General features: G+C 38.2%; 1 protein-coding gene across 1 annotated transcript in view; it reads left to right on the forward strand.

The window, feature by feature from the left end:
* Positions 1–24,747, forward strand: part of ABCA13 (ATP binding cassette subfamily A member 13) — a 175,366-nt gene continuing 150,619 nt past the window's right edge. Inside the window, exons 1-10 of the mRNA XM_051798954.1 lie at positions 1–87; positions 4,436–4,529; positions 5,655–5,778; positions 13,888–14,030; positions 14,878–14,906; positions 16,480–16,643; positions 18,207–18,322; positions 19,361–19,494; positions 21,266–21,430; positions 22,437–22,639. Of these exons, the coding sequence (XP_051654914.1) occupies positions 19–87; positions 4,436–4,529; positions 5,655–5,778; positions 13,888–14,030; positions 14,878–14,906; positions 16,480–16,643; positions 18,207–18,322; positions 19,361–19,494; positions 21,266–21,430; positions 22,437–22,639 (1,241 nt within the window). The 5' untranslated portion in view covers positions 1–18. The remainder of the gene's footprint in view (positions 88–4,435; positions 4,530–5,654; positions 5,779–13,887; positions 14,031–14,877; positions 14,907–16,479; positions 16,644–18,206; positions 18,323–19,360; positions 19,495–21,265; positions 21,431–22,436; positions 22,640–24,747) is intronic.

Consider the following 24,747-nt stretch of genomic DNA (forward strand, 5'->3'; position numbering starts at 1 on the left):
AAGGAAAGAAAAGAGAATATGGGGCACATTGTACACCAGTTCAAGGCTCTGTTTTGGAAAAATTGGCTCTGCCGTGTGAGGCAACCGGTGAGTGCTTGAAAATGATTAAAAAAGGAATATTTTAAATCTTTTAGTATCTGTTGGAAAAAACGTATCTTTCAGTTTTCCCTTTTTACTGCAGATTGCTATGGACAGGGTGGCTGTAAGTGGTTCTTGTTTTGCCTTTGGTCATCTAATTGTTGAAAATACAAGTAGAGAATAACAATGGGTTGTTTTAGTTCTAAAATGGCTGAATACAGCAATGCTTTGCAAATGTGATAGAAAATCTCATAGAAGTTTCTAAGAGCCACAGCTTATCTTTTAATTAACATTAGATACTAGCAGTGATGGTAGTAGTGGCAAGGGTGAAAATCAATTTTCTTCACCTTACAGGTACTCATTGGTAATATAAGAAAGCTTGCATGACTGTGATCAAAATCTAGATACAGGGAATGCAGGGAATGAGCATTAAAATTGCATATACTTCTAAATTTCCTTTTTTGTCCACTCTACAAAGCTTAATTGAACCTTTCAAATTCCAATATGCTGAAGAATGTGACAGCCACTTCTACAGCAATCAAAGTTAAAATGATACCTAAATATGAGATGTCATTCACCTTTACTGTGATTGAAATGATTTTTTTAATTTAAGACAGAAGGAAGTGAATTTTCTCAAGTGAAACAACATTTTTTTGGGGAAAAAAAGAGTCACTTCAGTTAATAGTTTGACATTGATTTCACTTGTCTGTGATGATCTGGGGCTTTACAATGAAGCATGTTGGCTGTTTGGATAAGATTATCTCAATTAAGTAAACACACAGTTTTTAGTTCCAGAAATATTTATGTTAAATAAAATTGTGATTTAGAGAAAATTTCTTCACCAAATTATTACAAGTGATGCCTTTTAATATAAAAGACTTTTTTTGGGGAAGGATGCTGTTGATCATATTCTTCTTCATTTCTAAACACTTCTGTATGTTCAATCAGTGTGCATCAATTGGCTCCTCAGTATCTCCTGCTCTCCTCCATGTGGATCTATTGTCTTCTTCTGTGTAGTTTTCCCTCATGTAAGTTTTAAGTTTGCCTAATTGGTAGCTTTACTGAATAGAGAGCTCACTGAGATGCAGACTTCTCCAAACCAAGAATTGCAAACCCAAAGCAAACTTAATTCTACCTGTTGAGAGCCAAGACCTGCCCTGGGGGAACTTGCAAACCCTCCTTATGTGCCTGTTGTGCAACCATTGAGCTGCGAAGGTGTTCCATCTGCAGTTACCTGAGGAGAAATCCAGGTGGATCATCCACCTGTGCAAAGGGCAGGTCAGACCCTTGTGAATCTGAAAAGTAGAGAAAGATCTGATATGCTTCAGCTCTGTTTCATATCATGTAGAACTGTCTGTATAAAGCAATAGTCTCCTCATGGTTATTTATCAATAGTTAGGGCTAGAAGACAAATGAGCTCTGTTGAATTAACAATGTGTCATGAATATCATGTGGCATTAGTTGATATTACACAGTGAAAGATGAAGGGTGTGTGACAGATATAAGCCTTCTATAAGGAACAGGTGTTTTGAATGAAATTCAGATTGGCATCAGCACCTCCTATTAACATGGTTCAAAGACAGCACAAGTTATTATGTATATTTGGGCATCAGCTGGAGCTTGAAATTGCAGTTGTGCTGAAGACACGTTCTCATTTCTGTTTCAGAAGCTTTTGCTTCAGAATTACAGATTTTAGAAGCTCAGGAGATACACACTACCAGGCAAATGTACTACTTTAGTTTTCTATCTATGCATTTCTTAACTATTGTTTAAGTAGTTATAATAAATAATAAATAATCTATTACCATCCAAATTTGTATCTAGGTAAAGGATGAAAAGTGGTTCCTAAATTCTCTTGTTCTGATACCCTAATTTAGAGGACCCTTGGAATTTAAAATCAGGCTGTGAAATCCTTGGAGTGTGTAGTCACTGATATGATTATTAGAACAAAACAGAAACATAGCCTACTCTAAAACTATGCCTTTTTAAAAAAGTTGTTAGTAGTAGTAGTTTTCATTTTGGATTAATGTTAAGCATGGCAGAAAATGCAGGTATAATTCTTGTTCTTTATCTGCCCCTACACCGAGAGTCATCTTTGCCCTCCTTCTGTCTTTTATAGTTTACACTCCTTTATTTCTTCCACACTTTAAGAGTTATAAACATCCCCTGAGAGCTGCTTACCGATGAGTGTCCTCTGTTTTGTACACATATGTTTTTGCATCCCTGCAAAAAAACCTAAAACAAAACAAAAAACCACATACACACACAAACCTCCAAAATCCTGAGTGAACAATCACAAAGTTGTCTGCTTTTATCAGCTGGGCCCTAAGGCTCCATTACCCAAACTCACTATTCCCCCCAGGTACAGCTCCTCAGAATAACATGAGCTCTCAGACTCCAGTTCCTCCCAGTGCCTGGGCAAAGCAGCTGTGCAAGGACTGCAATCCTGCAATCTCACAAATGCCTCTTTTTGGACCTTCCGTGGATGCTTTTCTCATTCAAGCACAAATATATCTTATACAGTGGCATTACTTTCCCACATATGCCACAAATAACTTACTATTGAGATCAATTTTGCATGCTTAATGTCTGCAGCATGCTGATGATTCATTGAGTCCTCCAACCTGTTGTTGTTGCCTCTGCAGCTGCCTTTTCGGTTCTTATATTTATCCCAAATTCCTGTCAGCAGACGCAGCAGTCTCTGTCCTAGCTGTCCCATCCTCCCATTGACTCTGCCAGAGGTGGCAGGGCTGTGTTTGATGCTGAATGCTGTCACTACAGGCTGGTTTCCTGGCTCAGCCATAGCCCTGGCTCACCTGGCGATCCAGGCTCCCAGCGGAGCTTGTTGCCCTGCCCGGGCACAGCAGGGCAGGCCCTCCCTGACAAGGGCCCTGCTGTCCCAGCATCCCCTCTGGCTCCCTGCCCTTCAGGGAGCAGCTGCCTGGTGCTCTGTCCTGGCTGCCATCTGGGATTGCCCTGAGCCCTGAGGTGAGCTTTCTGAGGGAGCCCAGCCTGTGGCTGTCCAGGGCCTCCCCCTATAAGCTCCCCCAAGCTCTGGTCTCCCACTGCCCTGATCCCCCACCTGAACTTCTCATGGGACCTTCCCGCAGCACTGGCTGTGGTGGCGTGTGCCCCCAGGGGCAGCCTGCTCCCTTTCCAGCCCCTCCTGGGCAGCTTGGTGACATTCCCTCCAAATCTCTTCTGCAGTGCCCCTTTCCTCAGCTGCTGCACCTGGCTCCATTCCCCACAGACAGCCCATGGATACCCTACAGCCATGGCTCTGTTCCACAGCAAGGGATGAACATGCCAAGGAGGGGAGGATGCCACTGGGGCCCCGCAGCTCTGCTAAGCTTTAGTGGCCATAAGCAGCCTCACCAGGGCCCAGGATCCAGACAAAGTGAGGTTTCTGTGCCCTCTGCTCCCACCTGGCTGAAGTCGGAGGAACACTGGTTTCCAGCTCAGCCCTTGCGCTTGGCCACTGTCTTTCTGGCTTGACCATGGCTCTGCCATGGCATTGACTGAGGATCTGGACTCTGGTGGAGGCTGGCTGCAATGGCGGGGCCTGTCCTGCTCCCCTTGGGAGTTCCTGGGGTGGGTCCCTTGCCCCACTGGCTGGTGTTGCCATGCACGGATCCCTGCCCCTTGGGGAGCAGTCAGCTCTTGCTGATCCCTAAAAATTTTTAAGCACCAACCTTGCTTTTCTTTTGTTGTCTTCTTGCCCCATGTTCAGCAGAGAAGTCCTTCTCCACAAGGAAGACTATGACACTGGATTTTGTTCTTAAGCACTATGTTACTGTTCTCAGGCATTTTTCCAACATACCCAAGTTCAGGAATCACTTCCTCCATGGGATTTGGTTCAACTCTGACAGTTTAGAAATAAAATCCTCAGTATGCTTAACAGCCTCTAATGGGAGATCTTCAGCCTGGCTGTCATTTCGACTGTGTTTCTGTTACCGAGTTTGCTGTTTACACTTTCCTAACACTGTTATCAGTGAGTCTAGAAGTCTTTTGAAACTTGACTAAATGGCAGTTTCTTCGTTTCTGTTGCTGAAAATAGAGACAATTGGTCTCTGTGCTTTTTATTTCTGTTCAGTCTATTTGGGCGTTTATGTCCTACTAACACTATAAATAGAAGAGAAAACTACTTTTTCATTCTGTGACCAGTGTATTTCACAAAGTTATAAGGATTTTAAATAGAAGTATCTATTATTAATTTACTTCAATGATCTTACTTTCCCTTAAGTAGTTGTAAAAGAGATATTTAATTTTTTTATTATTAAAAGATATATGATTTTTAGTGATTTGTTCCCAAATCCTTCTTTCTATAGACTTATGATGTTTTGATTTACCTTTTCAGGTCCTATCTCTCGCTGAAATACTGTGGCCATGTGTGCTGTTCTTGATTCTAGCTGCAATCCGCTTCCAGGAGCCCCCAAAATACAAGGAAAACTGTATGTTTTGTTTCACTGGTGTTCTATTTTGGTTGCCTCTGCTTGTAAAAAGATTTAGCAAATACTAATGATATCCTAAAACAGGGGACTTAAATGTAGTGGAGTCACTGGAAAGAGTCCTAAAGTGGGGTTCAATCTTGTCTAGCTGTGGACCTGAGCAAGCTGTTTTTAGGTGGGAGAGATACAAAGTTTAAGCTCTGATTTTTCAGAGCCGTTTTAGAGATCAATTTTGGATATAAGGTGGGTTACTTGGGTTTTAGTTGTATTTATTTCTTTCAATTGAATAATGGATTTTAGATGACTGGTTCAGAGGTAAATAATTCTCCAGTAGATATTAACAATTAGACAAGATGAACCTTACCTCTACATACTTCCTGGGATTTAGAATTAATATTTTGTAAATAATAAATTCTTCCATTTCCTTTAACACTTCTTATGACTAACTCCACTTTATAAAGTTCTTTTTGCTTTTATCTTGTAAAACATTAACTTCATTTAGAAAAGAGTTATTTATGATATTATAATCTATTCAGTTTATTATTCTATTATTCACCATTGTCAGTAAAATGGGGATAAACCCTCTTTAGCTACATTAAAAATCAATTTGGTAAAACAATTCTAGATCTGTACAGTGAAATAGCTGGAGAGAACATAGCCTGTATGTTCTTTATGGAGAGATGTGGATAATTCCAGAGATGTGGAAAAGCTGCTGTTTAGACCGTCTCGATGGATACATGTTCAGACATTGCTGAATACCAGTTCCTTCATCTTATGAAAGCCTGTGACAAGATACTGTTTTGTGAAGAAGTCTATATTCTTTTCCAAGTCACACATGATTTTGGGCTAGCAAGTATATGATATTGCAATAGTGTTACTACCAGGAAATTCAGCTTTTCAAAGATCGCTCTTAAATGTCATATATACCCTGTTGTCACAGTCTGACATAGAGGTTACTCTGTGGTTTCTGTGGTGACAGAGTTTTTCTTAAATGGGACACCTACCATTGATACAACTTCATCACTTTCAGGTGACAAAGATGCTATTTAGGAGAAGGGAACACAGTGTGGTGGTACAGTCTGCAACTGCCATGTCACTGGCCTTGATTCTGCCTCTGCTTGGTTTTAGGTTACTTAGAAGCTCGTGATTTACCAGGTCGGGGCCTTTATCCTTTCATGCGAACCCTTTTCTGTAATGTTGGTTCAAGATGCAAGAATACAAGTTACACAGCACAGGAAAACAACCACTTTCGGTAAGTTACATGAATTCGACAGAGCTGTAGGTATCACAGTGTGTCTTTTTCTGCAGCAAAGGTTGATCCCGCCTCATAGACAGGGAAAATAGGAACATTGTTACTCTGTGCTAAAAATTTCCTTCAGTGTCTTAATGCAAAAGATATAAGGCATTAGATGGTCTTACTGAATAATGAACACTGTTTTGGGGTAAGATTGTAGCGGTACCTTGTCATATTCTTGCCCTTCACTGCTGCCGTAGGAAAGCGTACTTTTATCCTTCCTTAGAAAGTCTTTTATTACATGAGCACCAAAAGTATATCATATGTGGATTTAAACTTTGGATAGTTTGGGAGCGTACATGGTGGGAGAAGTGAACACAGAAAAGCAAAACAAGGACAACTTTCAAGCAATACTCACAAAGAACCAAAAAGGAACAGCAGAAGCTCTGTAATAAAAAAGAACTTGAAAAAAGTTATCCGTATCCTCGAACGAGGATCCCAGAATGCAGAAAGAAAAGAAATTAATTTGAATTTGGAATTTTTCTTTAAGAAAAATTTTATTCAGTGATTTTATTCACTTCAGAAATGTCGAAAAACATTAAAATACAAAGACATTTAGGCAAATTTTCTGAAGGATGTAGTCACAAACAACCTTTCAAAATATGTAACAATAAAGTTAATTTAGGGTGAGCTAATCAGAATATGTGCATTTTTATATGTATATTATTCTTAGAAAATTGAGAATATCTGCCAAAAGATCTTGGAGGTCTGAGTCAGGTAAGCATGTGAGACCATTAAATATTTATGGTTTATTATTGTAGAGGTTTATAGGTAGCAATAAATTCAGCATGCAGCAAGTCGGAAAGCTTCAGTATCACAGTAATAGACCATAATACTTATAGGTTGATCTCAATGATGTGTTCTAGTTATTTGTTTCTGTAGAGAACTGTTGATTTAGCATAAGACTGGGCAAAATAAATCCTGCTTATGGGCAAATGCCTTTTGCATAAAGCAATAATTTGTTAGTAGAATTGAAATCTTAACAGTTTAAGCCACAAATCACCATTAGTCAAGATGTATTATTACACAAAATACTTTCAGACAGAAATACCAGTATTATGGTAATACCCCTTGCCAAAAATTTTCCTAATAACAGTAATACAGTTAAAATTGTTACACGACCACTTAGTTTCTAGTTCTTTCCCTGGGGTTATACTTACCTTTCCACTGCAGCTCTGAGTCATAATGTCGGTGGCCGCAGCTGGGTGGTGATGTGGTTGTCACGGCAAGTCTGTAGTCCTTTGCTTGGAGGAATGTGGTGTTGATGGTTTCTTTTTCCCTCTAGGGTGTATTTGGGGGGTCACTTATGTTTACTGATGTGCTTTTATACCTTACTTGTTCTCCATTTGTTTTCATCTCTATGATACATCTAAATTTATGTGGTACACCTGAATGTGTATGGTATCTTTTACATTTGTTAGCTACCTTGGCTTTTTTTACTTGATAAGTATAAATTTGTGTTGTCCAGTTACAGTTCTGCATTTTAAATGAGCACTGGTGAATTGTTTATAGTCATGGGGTTCTCAGAACCTGTGAGAAAAGGGCCTGTTCCCCTTTTCTTATCATCCCAGACTTGTATTCCAGTACAGTGCATCCCATGTCCCTGCTTCTCAAGGCGCTTGCTATTATACTGAGCCTGTGTTCTTCTGCACTGTTTTGTTAATCATAAATATCTCATTCTGCACTAAATGGTCACTTGTTACTTCTATCTGTGTAAAACTATAGTGGCACTATACAATGACAAATGAAAGTAAAGCAAATAGCCGTAGTCATGTGGCCAGAAAAAAAAAAAACAAAAAGAAAAGGTAAAACTAATCCAAGTCAAAAACAAAACTGAAGGCTTATTAAGATAAGTTTAGACAAAGCAAAGGTGGCAAAACTCTGTGCCATGGTCTTGCAAACTCAATACTAAGCCTAGAGCCTGTTACTTGTAGTGGCAGCACTATATTACTGGGTTATGGAGTTACAAAAATTGTTGGCCTTTTAAAAACTAGTTTCTTGAAAGGATACTTTTTATTTATATCAGTGGTCCAGATGCCATCTAAGTGTGTTAAACCTCTGGAAACTATGAACAATATTGACTACTCTGCATGATTATTTACACTGCTTTGGCTGAACTGCCCAAATTATATTTCAGCTCAAAAGAAAAGCAGGAAAGAATTTCCTGGGGGCAGTCTTAGACCTACTTAAGAATTAGGGAAATTATTCAGTGGCTTTCAATTTTTCAACTGAAAAATAAAATGCATGCGTGTATCCATATTTATACACTCAATAAGCTACACTGAGTAGCATATAGCCTAGGTAAGGAAAAAGGCTAAAAAGGTAGGATGAAGTTCATTCTGAGGTCAGTTTGTTCCACCAGGTCCATCAGTATAGATTAAATCAACCTCAGGGCTGCTCTGACTTATGCTGGCTGCTGATAGCCTTAGGAAAACAGACTGTCAGCTTGATCAACCAAATCCTACAATGTCTCTGTTGACTGGAAAGATGGGATGGCATAGGAACAGTAATATCAATTATCTTCCCTTTGAGGATTTATATCAAACAATAAATTTTATATAGGGCCTTTTTTGTGTCAACAATGTTGTGTTTATTAAGGGTAAATCAAAGACTGTGCATAGTTTGCGTGGACACTTAAGCCATTTGTTTTCACAATGTGTACCACATTGGTGCTATCAATTTGAAATGTGGTAGTTGTCTTTGGGAGAAAGGAGTTCTGTGACTACTATTGGAACCTCCAAGGAAGCCATAAACTACCAAAATAACTATTTGTCAGTGAGAAACCTGAGCAGGGCTGCTCCAAGAGGGTGGCTGAGGCCAGGGGTAAAGTCATCGTGGTGCAGGCCATGCCCTCATTATCCCTTCAAGAAACAGTCTGTAATGTGGTGAAAAGATGTGCCAGGTGAAGGCTACAACTACTTCATTAACTCTGATTTGCAGAAAGTTCTGCCACCTCCTCTGATACCTCAGAAGGCATCCATTTTTCAACAGTTCCGTGGCTTTACTCTTTGCTCCTCTCTTAAGCCATTGAAAAGGCTGCTGACTGGCAGCTCACTGATGTGATTCCCTAGCCTGATACATCCAGCAGTACCTCAGAGCAGAGGAGTAAGGAACTATTAGGAGCTGTCATGGCAAAGGACTTTTTTCCCCTGCTCTTTCCAGAATGTTCGACTCCCCACCTCATCTTAGTGGAGCACAGCATAAAACTGAGAAAATGCAAATAAGATAAAAGCCATGCAGCACAGAATCCTATGGCTGTACACCCATGTGTTTCTGTGCGTGTACATGGAAACATAATGTCTTCCTAATACTCTGAATTCCACTGCAAATCTTGAAGAATGTGGTGGGGCTTTGTCCCTGCATCTCGAACTCCTAGATCTATGTTTGTTAGACTTCTCAATACCCAAAAGAAGATTAAGCTCATGCTTTCTCAGACTTAGAACTACAAAGATCATGAAAACAAGACTCTAAAATATTATTTCTAAGCAATCTAGAATTAATTATATTTCTCTTTAATTAGCTACAAGTAGCAGCAGCCTGAGCAGGCTCACCCAGTAGGTGTGGTGGAGCACTGGGTCTGTCTCTGGCTCTTCTGCTGTATGGGCCACTCATAACTACAAGGTAGCTCTATCTCTTTTTGCACCAGACTGGGCTATTGGGCTCATCCTGCTGTGTTGGGGCTGTCTCTGGAGTCTGTAACACAGTCCCAGGTCTGCCTGCTGGCTGCAGTCCTGGGGAAGGGTGCCCTGTTGGTGAGGGCATGGACTCTTCCAGAGTTGCCTCAGCTTGGCCCCCCATCCTGAAGCAGCCCTGCTTACACCAGTCCCTTTCTTCTTACTGGTCTAAAACTTTAATTTGATCGATACCCAGTCTTCTGTGGTTCTTCAGTGGAGTAGCATTAGAAGACCTCATGTACGAGAACCAGTGTGGGAAAACAAAATCAAGGAAAGTCTAAGCATCAGTGATAGTATTCACGTAAGACTTGCTTAAAGGGTCAGATTTTTACTTAATGATGTGTATCTTCCAATGAGAAGATAAATAATTCTGCAAGATAGCTGTATGTCTGCAGCAACTTATTAGAATAGTAGCTCTATGTGGTCTGGGTCAGCTTTTGTAGTCTTGGGCTGTGTAACTGGAAAACAGAAACAGAAAAAAATTTTGTGGTCTTTCTTAAAGACTGTCAGAGAGTTGGGGAGAAAAGGAAACTTAAGCATGAATTTTCTATGTTTTATAACCAATTAAGAAGAACACTTTTTTTTGTTTCTTTATAAATTTTGGTTCACTGCATTTTACAAAGGTTGTAACTGTACGCAACACGGAGGGGAAAGATCCTTCTGTGACAGACATGCAGTTTGTCATTGTCCAGTGTGTGTATTGGTGTTGATGGAGATGTCACGTCTCCAGGCTGTTCTGAGATGGTGCAGAATGGCACAGCTGGGGCTTGGCAATTTGAGAGGAATTTTTAATGTGGTGACAGGGATGAGGTTGAGACAAGAGTTTGCTGAGAGGCTTATGAAAATCATCAGTCTAAATGGCATTTCATATCATAGCTGAGATTTCAGATAATCTCTGAAAAGTTCTTATTGTCATCCTGAGTAATTTAGTAATTTGGACAGAATTAGCATTTCTGAGTCATGGCTTTTGGAAATGACAGTTGCTCTTACATACTCAAAGAGATTGCAGAGTCTTTTTGCTCTTTTGCAGAATTTTGTCACATTCAAAACTTGTACTGATGTATGTCTTTAGTTTGATTTCTGTACTCATGAAATTTGTGGAAATGCACAACTAAGGGAAGAGTTAGAATGGACGATAACAAAATTATATATATACACACATTTTCTCCTAACATCTCACTTCTAACTATGTATGTCCTCTTATACAAATTACGGGCTTCCTCCTTTTGTTCTTTTTGTCATCCCTTGCTTTTCCTCTTTATCATTCCTAGCAACTGCTGCTAGGAACTTCCTGGGAACTGCTGCTTGACTTCCTTTACACATGGACACACAAGGGAGTAAATGTTGCCTTCTGCTCCAGAAAGCACACATTGAAGACTCTTTGGAAGAGCAGCAGTACAACAATTAAGTATTTTTGTTGACACAGTCTCTGAAAATTGTTTGCCTTGACAGCCCCTGCATCTGGTCTTGAAGTCTAATTTCTTATCTTTCTGACAAGATGGTGAAATAAAAATCTCTGTAATATTTTCATCTGTCTCATAAAACTGAGCCTGATAACCGATATCATGCCCTTTGCCAATTCCCCTTCCAAAGGAGTTGTGGTCATCTCCAAGGGTAACCAGAGGAAGAGCTGTGGCAATGACTGCAAAAGAGGGGCATGGCAGCTGCTGACATCGCTGCTGCCCTGTAAATCCCCATGAAGCTAATAGCTCACTAACAGCTGCTCTTGTCCTGCTGAGATTGTGCTTGGGATTGTGGTGTTTCTATGGGTCTTTTAGCCTGCACATCCTCTTCTGTAATAGTCGGTTCTTATGCCTGGGGTTTGGTCCTTCTACCATACCCTAGATATCTACAGCCCCCTACTGTTTCCTAGATACCTCTCCAGTTTCACCATCAACTTGCTTTTCCCTGCATTTCACCCTGTAACTCTTCAGAGCCACCAAGTGCTGCCACCTGTTTTCTTTCATGTTCCTACACTGTGTATCTTCCTCAGTCCGATTTCCCCTGCCCCATGTACTCCATGGGACCTCTCACAGGGCAGTAGCTTGTTTTCCTAGTCCTCAAGCCTGGGAACACTGAAAGGACAGCCCAGCTGACTGTCGGTTCAGCCGGTGTGTCTGTTGTGTTCTGCTATGTCTCAAACAGGTGGCTAAAGCACATAAAATTAGATGCCAAGAGGATGGTTTTTTTTGTTTCCCTGATCTTTATCAAACCAAGAATTGCAGATCCAATGTGCAACAGAGTCAGTGACTGAAGAAGGGAGGTGGGGAAAGGGAGTTTTTAACTCCCCTGTCACTGCTATCTGTGCCCCCTGCTGCTGACAGGGAGGCCGGCAGCACCAGCAACCCTGGAGACAGCACTGAGTTCAGCTGTGTGTTCCTATGTAAGGTGGCCTTTTCCCCCCAGAGCATTGTTGTTTGCAATGCTTCTAAAACAGGGAGGTTTGTAGATAGGGATACAAGGCTTGTGTCTAGCTTGGAGGGAGAACAATGTGGTTTGAAATACTGTTGTTAGGCTTCACTTCTCTGAATACTTTATTTTAGATGACCTTTTTAAGAGAGTTTAGTTTTCAATTTTAAGTTCAGCAAGTATAAAAAAACCCACAAACAAACTGCAACACACCTCCTCCTGCCCCAAACCCCACAAAAAACCCTCAGCCAAAACTTGTGGAAAATTCTGTGGAAACTGAGCTAGAGTTCTGGTTTTTTAAAGTTTTGACTGGTTGTTGTTATTCTGATCAAGTGCTGACCACCTGTTCACGCTCAAAAAGTAGAGTGCTAGGAAATTTTCAGTATCCTGTTAATGTTCCAGCTCTTTGCTAAACATCAGTGTTCTTAACTGTCTAAAATTTCAGGCAGTGGGATTGTTAGTAATATTGGAATTTATATGGTAGTTTTTGAAAGCAATAGATAAACTGCAGCTTTTAATCACCATAACAGCCACCTTCTGGATTGAAGAAACCTGCTTTTTAAAACTCAATTTAAAAGGGAAAAAAATGTAGTAAAGAATTGTTCTGCCTTTAATCCACTGAAATTTGAGGATGCTGAAACTATTTTCTAAAACCCTATTGGCTGTCAGTCAAGTTGGGATAAAAATAAGCTGTACTGAAACAATCAAGAACTTGATTGTTTTAAGATTAAATTTTGGTTGTATTCCTTAGTCTAAAGTTGCAGACACTTCTGTGGGTATCTGATCAAATGAAGATCAAGAAAAGAAAGAAAGAGAAATGAGAGAATCAGAAAGTTGTTGCTGATAGTTTGCTTTGGTTTGTGAATCTATCTCATTAGGCTTTTCTTTTAGTAAGTAAAAGTTGTGCTGAAAGCAAATGTTGACATACAAGCTTTACAAGAAAGGAATGTAAGTCTTTATTATATTTTTGTAAGTGGCAATTATATTTTGTAAGAGGCAATGGGCAGAAACTGAGGCACAAGAAGTTCCACCTGAATATGAGGAAGAACTTTACTGTGTGGGTGATCAAGTGCTGGAGCAGATTGCCCAGAGATGCTGTGGAGTCTCCCTCACTGGAGATATTCACGAACTGACTGGACACAATCCTGTGCCATGTGCATGAGCAGGGAGGTTAGACCAGATGACCCACTGTGGTCCTTTCCAACCTTACCCATTCTGCGTAATAGTACTTCTAATGAAAAATAGCAATATTTTTGCTAGACAGGATTTAAGTCTTGAAATTATTTGAATTTCCTATAAGAGAATACAGAATTCAACTCCCTAGTAAGTGGCTAAATATAATTATTCCATTGTTTATGGTGTCTTAGGACAGTCTAAGTAATTTTGTCCCGTAAAGAGGTGTTTAAATGACTCTGACGTCTGATTTCATTTGAAAGTATTGTTAGAAAGTTGTTGTGCTATGAAGTGAGCCACCAGATAGTAGTGTGGTAGAGATAACATTTACCAGGACTATGACTGTAAGCTAAAATCAGGGAAAAGCCAACAGTGAGAGTAAGATGCTGTTTTTATAGCTTACTGTATATATTTGAAAAAAACAAATTGTTGTCTTAGATACAATAGGAAAGCTTGAACTTTCTCATCAGAGAACCATCACCTGGAAGTGTGACAAACTAGAGAAGAAAAGTTGAGTGTGTTCAGAAACATTAAAGACTTCTTTGTATGTGTCTGTCCTTGGCTGCTGTCAGAATTGGATTAATGGCATAAGTGAGCTCAGCAATTTTTCATTACCCTCTTTCCTGAGGTTTTGAGACTCACTACAGCAACTTGCATGCTAATGAATCAAACTAAATAGAAGTTGTATAAATGCATAAGAGTTTAAAAAATCAGAATACTGCTGTGATTGTATACACATTTATCAGCTACTTGCTTTCAGTTTGTGATTATCTCACCTATCTCTCTTCTTTCTGTCCAAAACTACTGCAAGCACTCAAAGTGGTCCAGAGAAAGTCACTGGACCTGATCTAGACTTCATGAGAGAGATAGAAGAACTTGCAAAGGAATTTATTGATACTACAGAGAAAGCCATGGCTTTAGAAAAACTGTGGGAAGAAAACTCAAGGTTTTCAGGTAAGGTGTAATCCTTCTAAAAATTAATTTCTTTTCCTATCAGGTAAACTGTCAAACAAAAGAATACTTTTATATTAAAAACAAAATTAGCAAACTAATTAGCCGGTCTGAAACCCCCCACACTTTTATCATTAATATCATTGTGGCCATCAAAATTATCAGAAAAAAAAGTTAACTTTCTAAAATTATGCCCTTGTACTACTTGAAAGTTAAGAAAATAGTGTGAGGGGAAAGGCTTAAAGATAAGGATTAATAATCCGAGTACAAGGTTACTTGGTCTAACTGTATTGAAAAGTAGTTTATTAGGCTATATTTCTATTATACTAAATAGTATAGGGATGGAGAACCTCAGTAGCTCACACCTGGTGATCCTCGGTGACCTTCAGTCTTGTATTGAAACAGTGAAACTGGAAATACCAGGGTATGATGCTCCTGTTCTATTCCCACCCATACTGTGCAGCATCGCTGCTGTAGCAGGCGGGCATTTAAGGCCTAACACTATCTTGCCTTTCTGGCTGGTTTTCAAGCAGTTAGATTTAGGTGAAATGGTAATTTTCATGCCTGGCTGTCTGGCAGCTAGTACATCCATCTAGAGCTGATGTGACGATTTCGTCTCACTGAAAAGTGAATGGTAAGCACTGTCTTTTAAATTGTTTTTGTGATAATAGTATAAGTATTGGGAAGCACAGAAAATCCAATGGATCACTACCTTTCTGGGATATTAGTTGCTTCATATGCCTTTACTTCTGTAGAAATACCCTTTTTGAACTGCTTGCTGTTGCTTATAATATTGATTCTTCTGAAGTTAATAATGCCTCTCTGTAAAGGAAAATATTTGATTTTACAGGGCTCCATAACATCACCACTTTTCTTTCTGTAAGTATTTTTACAATCTATTTCTAAATTACAGTTCTGGGTTTTGAGGTATCTTTATTATAATGGTTAGAAATTTGTGTCCTGTCAAATTTAAGTAAACTATCCTTAAAAGAAATTGACATATGGTTGAAGGAAACAATAACATCTTGAAATTTGATAGAGGTTTGGTGGATTCTAAATTACTGGTTTAAACCAGTCTAGGTTGTTAGTAGCTAAAATCCACAACTATTTGAAGACTAACCCTTCATTAGGAGCAATTTAAAAGTGCATCTGCCAGATCATGTGCAGCTGTATAAAATAATTTTACAAAATGTCTTGCAAGGAACTCTTATCCTAAATAAGAAACATTATTATTTAAGAAACAAACAAGCAAAACCAACCAAAAAAAAGCACAACAATAGAAATCCAACCCAAAACGTAAAAAACGACTGAGTGAGATTGAAGAGATGAGGCTCTTGCTTGGATGGGATAACACTGAATTCAGGTTTGTGATCCAATAAATAGGGCAAGCAAGGGGATGAAAAAGGAGAGATGTGCAAGACGTAGCATAATTCCTTCCAGAATCTCTTTGGCAGTTAATGTGAAATGAATTTGGTCTTTGTGCTGTCCCTAATGCATTAGGCCTTCGCCCTTGCATTCTCAACAACGAAAGGAAGGCTGAATGGACACTGTAATAGATCTCCATTACTGTCAATTTTCCCATATTTGGTTGACTGTAACAGCTACTTCATGAAACCTGGATTTCCAGTTTACAACTTGAAATTAGATGGCATTTTTATAGTAACATTTTTAATTGCTCATAAGATACTTGACTGAAAGGAGACATATCAATATCAAATTTCATTTTGGGAATATAAAACAGAGAGAATGTATTCCTCAACATTAAGAAAATATTTAGTTAACAGCAGCCAATCACTACTAGTAACAGAGTTTGTATGCACAAGCTTCTTTTTTGTATAAACTATGTTCATGCCAACATTATCCAAAAAAGCCCTATTGAAATATTAATTTAGATAAGCAAAGACATCATAGTAAACAAGTGTGATAAACCCTTTTTTGCAGAGCCATCTTATTGTGTAGTCCTATAAAAGAAGGATTTTTATCTCAGTTAATCTTTAGTTTTTATAAATCATTATTTGAGACCCCTGCAAACCCTGCAAGGATGGCTTGTCCTGGGCAGTCCCCTGGTCTTTATACCCTAGACTTAGAAATTAATTGCAGGGCTAAAGAGTTCCTTGTGCTTGAGATCTAAAAGACAATCCTTCTCATTGGGGAAGAGTTACTTCTGAAAAGAGATTCCTTAGCTGTTCTCCTAGTCCATTTTTCCATCAGAGCAAAGAAACACATCTGAAACATAGCTGCCATAAGTTCAAAGTACGACCAAAATGATGTGGTATATTACCAAAGCTAGAGGTATGTTTCCACTCAGGAAAAATATTCGAATGGTTTAAAATTCAAGAGGGTTGGGGAAATAACAGGCACTCTTTTTTTATTTTTTTTTTTCCTGGTAATGGAAGTGTTGCATGTAATTGTGTTTGTTTTTTGTTTTTTTTTTTTTTTTTTTCACCTTAAGATGGATTTGAATGAAGCAGAGAAAATGATTTCTAGAGCAGAAAATCTGTACAAGCAACCATATCTCTGGAACTTTCTGCATTCACTCCCTCGTCTTGAACTGAACAGCTTTTTTACAGAAGATGAGTTAGCTTCCATAGCAGAGTTTCTAAAGATTATTCAAAAGTAAGTACTTTTATGTTCTTGAAAGTCCTCCGTTTTAAAATTTTATTGGCAATTCTTGTACTTCTCACTGGCTACTTAATAAAATAAACAACTTCCAGCATCCAAGTATTCATGAGATAAAACAGGAACTTGATTGTAAGTTTATGGTTACTTCTTTTCTTCTTCAGCAACAGTATGCACAGACTACAGTAACCACTGACTGCTGTGCTGAGTGAAGTTATGAATCTGTAAATACAATCTCGGTAGAAAATTCTCTACCCTGAGCCTCTAGCATGGAGAGAGTGACAAGAGGACAAAAGTGAAGGGTGTTCATGGTTATGGTGTTTGTCTTTCCATGTAACTGCTAGGCATGTGGAGACCCTGGTTCCCGGAAAACATCTGGCTGTTGATGAAAAGTGGAGAATGAATTTTTGGTTTTGTGTCACTTGCATGCACAGCTTTTGCATCACTTATTAAACTATTTCTAGATTGACCCATGAGTCTTTATGCCTTCCTTTTATTTTCTTCCTGTCCTGTGGGAGAAGGGAGTAAATGAACAGCTGTGTAGGTGCTTGGCTACGTGAGTGATTAATACAAGGCAACTCAGATGTTTACATATGGATCTTTGTGCCTTGTTCATTTGGGTTTTTTTTAAGACTCTGGTGCCCTTCAATGACCAAATTTTCTATCACTAATGCAATTTGGAAAGCAAACCACAAACCCCAATGCTTACTTTGTGACTTGCTATCTTACATTCTTATCTAAGGCAGGATTTAGCCAGCAGAAAGGTTCCTAAATTTATATCTCCCATGTTCTGAGCTGTACCATGCTTACTGTGTCTCTCAGAGGTACATAAAAGAGACTTTTCACACCTATGTGACCAGGTTATTTTTTTTCTTTTTTTTTTTTTTCCTCTCTTGAATATGTTGGAAACTGCTGAACCACTCTGGAAAACTGGATTCTTATTTGCATAATGAGAAAGGATAAGTCTGTAGGAAATAACTGGTAAATTTGACATAAACTTTAAGCAGTAAATTACAGCTACAGCTACATTAACAAAGAATGTGTTTCACAAATAAGTTGACTGAGACTGGAACTTGTAAGAAATTCAATAGATATACTTTTATCAATGCATTCTGTTATTGTGCTTTGTTTAACTTCTTGTGAGTATAAATGTTCTGTTGCTTTAAAAATACTTTTTTGTTTCCTTGCAGATTGACTGGAAGTAAAATCTAAGTATTCTGTGCTGATCCTGCCTTGTCGTAGGGATAACTGGGAGACTGTGGTGGTTTTGCTCCTATTTTTGCTGATATGCTCACATTTTCTCTCTCTCTCTCTTTTTTTAGAGGACATTAGACTCCTAGGAGACATTTCCTTAATGAAAGTTGAGTGAAACTCTAACTGTAAAATCTCATTTTGTGTTTTGTTCATGAAAAGTCTAATTTGATAAAACAACAGTGTTTTTTCAACAGTAAAAAAGTGGTTTATTTTTCACTTGCTTGAAGGCCATCTCTTTCTAGCAAGTCCTTTCAGGTTTTTTGGTTGTATAGAGAGATTGATTTTTGTTTTATTTTTCTCTTTCAGTACCTTAGCATCATTGAAGGATTTAGCTATGATGCCGTTAGGCCAAAATTTCTATGAAGTGGTGAAAATAGCACTGAATTTAACTGTTGCATCAGTACAAGATAGGAGCTTAGAAGGTAAGACATTTGCTGAAGATTTTCTTTGAAGTATCTAGTTAGCATGCTGGGAATATGCAAAATTAGTAACTGTCAGATCCTCTGCTCAGTTTCTGGTGTCTAAGAACTGCACTAGCTCATTTCTTTATTGATCTGCTTTTAAAGGGCTAATAACTAAATTTTATCAGACTCTGGCAACTATTTGATAAACAAAGCACATTAGTCTAGTACATCATGTTTAGAATGGTCTTTCAGTGGTGAATTTCAGAGAAAAAATTAATCAATACAAAGGACAATTTCTTCCATTTGATAGAGAGATAGCATCTTGTTTTGGACATGCATGTTAAGCATTATGACTGGCTTACTTTAAACTTCATTCTTCTGTTCTCATAACTTCTGCTCTCAGCTGAAGGGCTACATATCTCCATCTGCTACTTCACTATGGGAGATGAGTTTAATTGGAGAAGGTAGGCTGGCCCCAGGACAACTCCTCAAGAAAAGGTCAGGAACAAGTTTCACTGGCAAACTGGAGCACACAATTAGATTCTAGGTGCAGCTGTGTTCTCAGCATTGAAGGTCAGGCTAAGAGTAATATGCTGTCTAAATCCCACTTCACCTGCCAAAACAAAGGCTGAAGTGGTATAAGGTAGATGTGCTGGAGCCCTTGCACAGAGGATGAACTTGAATTCTCTGGGATTTCTGGTATTGCCCTGGTGCTCTCCTTCTTGGCAAAGATTCATATCCAGTCCATACATACACATTTGCATGACTATGTGCAGTTTAGAATGGCACCCTGCCGGGTCTGCTGGCAGTCACTGTGCAAGGACATCTCACCATCATCATATCAACTATTGAAATACCATCAGATCAAGTGACCTTACCACTAGTGCAATCATGGATTTTATCCTAGTGAAATTGGTGTTCAGATACATGCTTTCTGCCCCCAAGCCACTGAAAAACTGGGAACGTGGTACTTGAATCTCATCAAGTATGAATCATCAAGAAACAACATGAACAAAAAGAAGGAATTATGTAAATAGAAGGTTTCCTTTCTTTCAGGTTTTCAATACAATCTTTCTTTTGGAGATGTTTTGTGGAATCCACTTGCGGTGAAAGCAGAACTTGAATCCAGGTTTGGTTTTGACGGTCCTCATGTTGAGAAGCTGCTAAGTTATACAGCACAATTAACAAAGGTAAATTGGTTGAAAATTTTGGTGTCCTTCTCTTTAATATTTTGTTTTATTTGTACCCTAAAGGGGTTTTACATGCCTTTCAGAAGCTGTGGTCATATCTTAGATTTATGAAGCAACTACAAGACTGTTAAGTATTCTGGCTTCATTCCCATCAAAAGAAATGTATTTAGCTTCAGCTGAAATTTCTGCACATGAAGATGCTGATAGGTCTAGTTGTTTACATTAATTAATTTATACTTCTCTAAAGTCACAACTGAGTATGGCAGAGTCCCAGGTTTATTACCCAATCCTGTAGAGAATTCTGAGGGTTGCTCCACTAAGCTTTCAAACCAAATTCTAGATTTGAATCTACCAGGATTACCTTGGCTAGTTGCATTTTTTGTCTGGTTTGCTGAACAAAGAATACCTGTGTCTTCTGTGTGTAAATTAAAGCATATCAAAAATCTTTTCTTCTCAGTTGTGCAGTCTTGATATGAATATACTTGACTGAATTGTCTCAGTGGGGCTTAATCACGAAGCTTTATCTGCTTATTGCTCAGTAGACCTTAATCAAATATACTGGTTATGTATCAAACTTAGAAGAAAATCTCTTTCCTCAGAGAGGAGTTTCTAACCTATCTTCTAGACTAAAATGAACTGTTGTGGTAGTCTGGTTTTTGAACTGCAGAAATCTTGAAACTTCTTTTGCAATTCTACTTAAGTCCGCAGTTTTTTCTAGTAAAACATGTTAATATTTATGTGAAATCTGTTTGTTCTTTGCAAGATAGAGCTTAGAGTTATGTTCCAAAAGAGCTTATTGTAAAAATAGTAGATTTAAACAAAAGAATAAATTATAAAAATTCCTTGACTTTTGAACGGCCTTTAAACGAAATATCAGTGATGGTTTATTTGATCAACTGAACTGAATTCAACTGCAGCTTGGTATCCATGATTGACTGTGAAATTCCAGGCTACTCACTTACTAGCTATTTAAGCTAATATCTTAATATTTTGTCCTTGTGTTAGAGCATTGAAGACCATCAAAAAGTATGAAGGGAAAGGTGGAAGTCTGGATAATGTCTGTTTCGAGCACTTCAATTCTGCATCTAATGCCCCATTTTGTTTGGTGTCAAAACATCCGTGAAAATTTTTATAAATTCTCTGGTCAAAATTGAAAGGAGTTAGGATGAAGTACCTCAGAATGACAATGATAATAATAATTAAAATGTATGGAACTATTTTTGTATGCTTTAATAATATTTATATGATTGGGAATAATAAATATCACAGAATTTAAAAATCAGTCCATGGGGAAAAAATTCTGATCTCTTGGCCACTCTGTTGAAACTTCAATTTAAAACTACTCTGCTGCATGTAGTCTTTGGTTGAGATGTATCATTGTACTAAATACTTTTTATATCCATAATTTTTATATTTGTAAAGTTGTTCCAATATAGTTATTCTACTGTAGGTGTACTGTATTGTGGTCAAGTTAGTTCAGCACCAGTCTGCAAATTACTGTAGAAGTAGCAACACTGGTGTAGCTACATGGTGAAATTTTTGCTGTGCACCTCCTCATTCTGCCTATTTTATGGGGCCACTGGTATTTTGTACAACAGTTTGCTGCATGTGGAGTACTTTGAAGTATATGCCCCCAGAATATGAGGGGCCTTTGTTCTCACTGAAGAAGGCTATGTGATATTCTTATTTTTGCTAGATAAGTAAATTGATAGCAGAGATAACACTCAGCAGCTCTCTTGAGATACTCATTAATTTCATATGTCCCTGCCAGATTCCCACAGGAGAGACACTGGAGCAGTTTGTATGCTCTGCTCTGTCCAGTGTGCCAGAAGATGAAGCAAACAAAGAGAATAATGGACAGGGCTGCATTTCTGCACGGCATGAGGCCAAACTGTATCTTGTTCATGCTGTCAGCAAGCTCAGACTTTATACACAGGTACATTTTAATAAGATAATAGATTGAATCTGTAATTTTTGCATGTAGGCTGTCAGCAGTAACTTAGTTAAAAGATCTGTTATTTTCATGAATTTTTATCATCTTGCTAACAAGATGAAGTAATCCTTATAAAGAATCATTACAGTGGAAGTATAATCTATCACCGTGTGTCCACTTAATCAAATTTTCTCATTAACTGAGATTCAGATTTGCAATCTTACAGGGAATATAGTGAAATATACTGCACTGCAGAGACCTGTCAGAGGGAAGATCTGTCCCACCTGAGACTGAATGTTGGGCAAAACTAAAAGATGACTGGAGGCCTCCACTTATAATTAATGAATAATTGATTTATTTTTAATTCCCCTTCACTGGCTCTGGCAACAGAGGCAAAAGAAGGTTGAAAGAGATGAAAGCAAACCTCCACTACAGCATTCTGATCTAGCAGAACAGCTTGGCATAGTCTCTATAATGACATGCGTGTAGTTGCATGGAGGAAAAGATAAAACACCCAGATGTTTCCTAAGGAAAACACCTAGTTGCCTTAACATTGATGTTTGTTTTTATACTAAAATATGGGGCTTTTTTCCATCTCTTTGTGAGATGGACCCCAAAAAATGTTAGGGTTGCTGGCTTCCATTGTGTTGGCAGTATAGGCAGAATTCTGGTATAGGAAGCCTGAGACTGTGGAGGTCAGCTTTTGATTGGTTTCAGTCTCAGGCCATCTTTTTACAGTTCTTGGGTCTTTGGACAGGGACACCAATACATAGGAGGTTAGTTCTCTGTATGAACAAGCATTGCCAATTTGCAGATCAGTCAAAACTGTACTGAAAATCAGCCTTCGTAAGGTCAGTCATTTCAGAGTCTAGAGGGTTGTTAGGGAGAAATTTTACTGTCACTGTTAATTGTGTGATTTTTTTAAAAGACATGCAAATTCTGTGTACTGTATGAATAGGAAAGCTTTGATTCTGTAACTAGGTGTTCTATTTTGCATTCAATCTGCCAGATAATTGAGCAATGGCTTAGCAGCAGCAGTCTCCCTCAGAATCTCCTTTTGGAACTTAGAAGACTCATAGCTGATTTAGTATCTCAGTTTCTAGATGAAAGGGAAGCCAGGAAACTTTTTTCAGTCATAAATACCCTGATCCAGCAATGGAATGAGAAATCAGATACCTACTTTTCAGAAGGATATACTGCATCTCATGATTGGTAAGTTATACTTATCTTTCTGCAACTTGTTTTATGAAGTTCAGATCAACCTGAATATTCATTTTCACATTGCATTTAATTAATTTCTGTTTTGTGGTGTTATTTTTTATTCTGTAATTCAAAACCTCATATACAGTCAAATAATTGTGCTAATGCTTACACATTCTGAAAAAAAGAAATTAAGTCTGTGCTTCAGAGTACAGCTACTTACAGGTTCAGCAGAGGACCTGGCTACTACACGATCAGGACTCAAAGGAATCAGCATTTGGGTATTTTGAATTAGGACCTGAATTCTTTATCTTGTTCTGCAAACAAAGTTTAATTCCCATAAAGAGTTGCTGTGGCTCAGTAATGCTTCTTATGTACAGCAAGTCCAGTGCATCTGAAACATTTTGGATTTTTATTGTAGAAGTCAAACTCATGTTAATTGTGTAGAAGATCTTGTAGCAGAAACCTGCTACAGAATTTTAAACACTTAGCATTAATTGTATGTATGTAGTTTCCAATCTCATCTAGGGCACCCTGAGGCTGTGGTTTCTTTTGATGTTTTTAAACTTTTCTTACTATTCCAAGTTCTCCATTTGGTTTATCACTCAAGGCAAATGTAAGCAGTTTATATGAAGATATGGCTGTAAGTTCTATACTTAGAATGATACGTTTTGTCAAGCTATTAAAATATTCCTGATGCGGAAGGTTCTACAGAGGACTTGAGTTGTTGGTGAAAGGAGTTAATATTTGTCAGAATTGGCAAGCCTCAAGAAAGGTATACAGCACAGCACAGGATCTGATACTTTCCTCTTTCTAAATGCATGCTGGATGACTTGCATTGCTTCTGGGAGCTATAATGTTGGCCTCAATTTGCCATTGCCTGTAATAACTCTACTTGTTCATATAAAGCACTACCACTGGAGGACATATGATTCATGCTATACAAATCAACATCTGAGGATAAATCTGAAAGATACAATCCATTATATACTGATAAGAGAGAGATTGCAGTCAAGTTATTCAATAATTTAGTAGTGCATTTTGGAATTCGGTTCTTATTTATAGAAGGAAACTGCTGTTGTAATGAAACTACAAAGTAGATGATATAGTGACTGCACAAGAAAAAAACCATATTTTTTCAGCAGTTTTACCTTTTTGTTTGCACTGCACAATGTTTTTGTGCTTTACCTCTTTGACTGTAGAGTCCTGAATCTGGAGAGAAAGAAAATATATTTAAAGATAAGGTATCTTTAACTTTGAGACCCTTGCATTGGAAGGCTGTTTTTCGCTGTGCACCTCCTCTTGACCAATCTTACAGAGCTAGTAAATGGTTTTTCTTCTGATAAATACACAGACATAATGGAAATGTCCGTTGGAGCATTCTAATTTTCACTATGATTTCATGGTTGGGGGGTTTTTTGGTAGGTATTAAAATAGCATTCTTCAGGTATCAACCAGACAGTAGGAATATTTTAGCATTCAATAATTATGGGAAAACAAAAAATTCTTCAGAATTCATAGAAAATCAGAGGTTTTGATCAATTACATTGATATATTCCTTTCTGTAAAATAATTAGTCTGTGGAACATAAAAGCTTTACTCTTTTCAGCAGTTGAAAATGTGACATACTCAAGGTGTTTGACTCTTTGTGACTCACGAACTTGATTATAATTACTGGTAAATGCACATTTCCTTAACCTAGCTGCCTACATTCAGGTTTTGATTTGAATGAAGTTGTGAGTTTTCAGTGAGTTTTTTCACGTTTTTGAAAACCAAAGCAATTGTCAATTTGTACTATTTCAGATTTTGTGGTGGTTAATTTGTGACTGCTATTTAAATTATATTTGGAATTTCTTCAGGTTGTTGCCCGTAAACAAAGACACAAACCAACAGAGTGCCGGTTTATGGGTGCTTTATTCGGGGCCCCGGGAACCTGCGGGCTAACGCCCCAAGTCAGGATTCCGACGACCCTCGTTCTCAGTTCAGCTTTTATACACAAACAAGTTTACATGTATTCTCACGGCTAAAACAATTACAGTTTCTATAGCAACCCAGGTGCAGTAGTTTATAACAATTAACAATCATCTACTCTAATCATAAATCTGCTTAAGTTGCCTTAC

This window comes from Manacus candei, unplaced genomic scaffold (assembly GCF_025592945.1).
Source record: "Manacus candei isolate 608988 ecotype Guabito, Panama unplaced genomic scaffold, ASM2559294v1 h1tg000049l, whole genome shotgun sequence".
NCBI lineage: Eukaryota > Metazoa > Chordata > Aves > Passeriformes > Pipridae > Manacus > Manacus candei.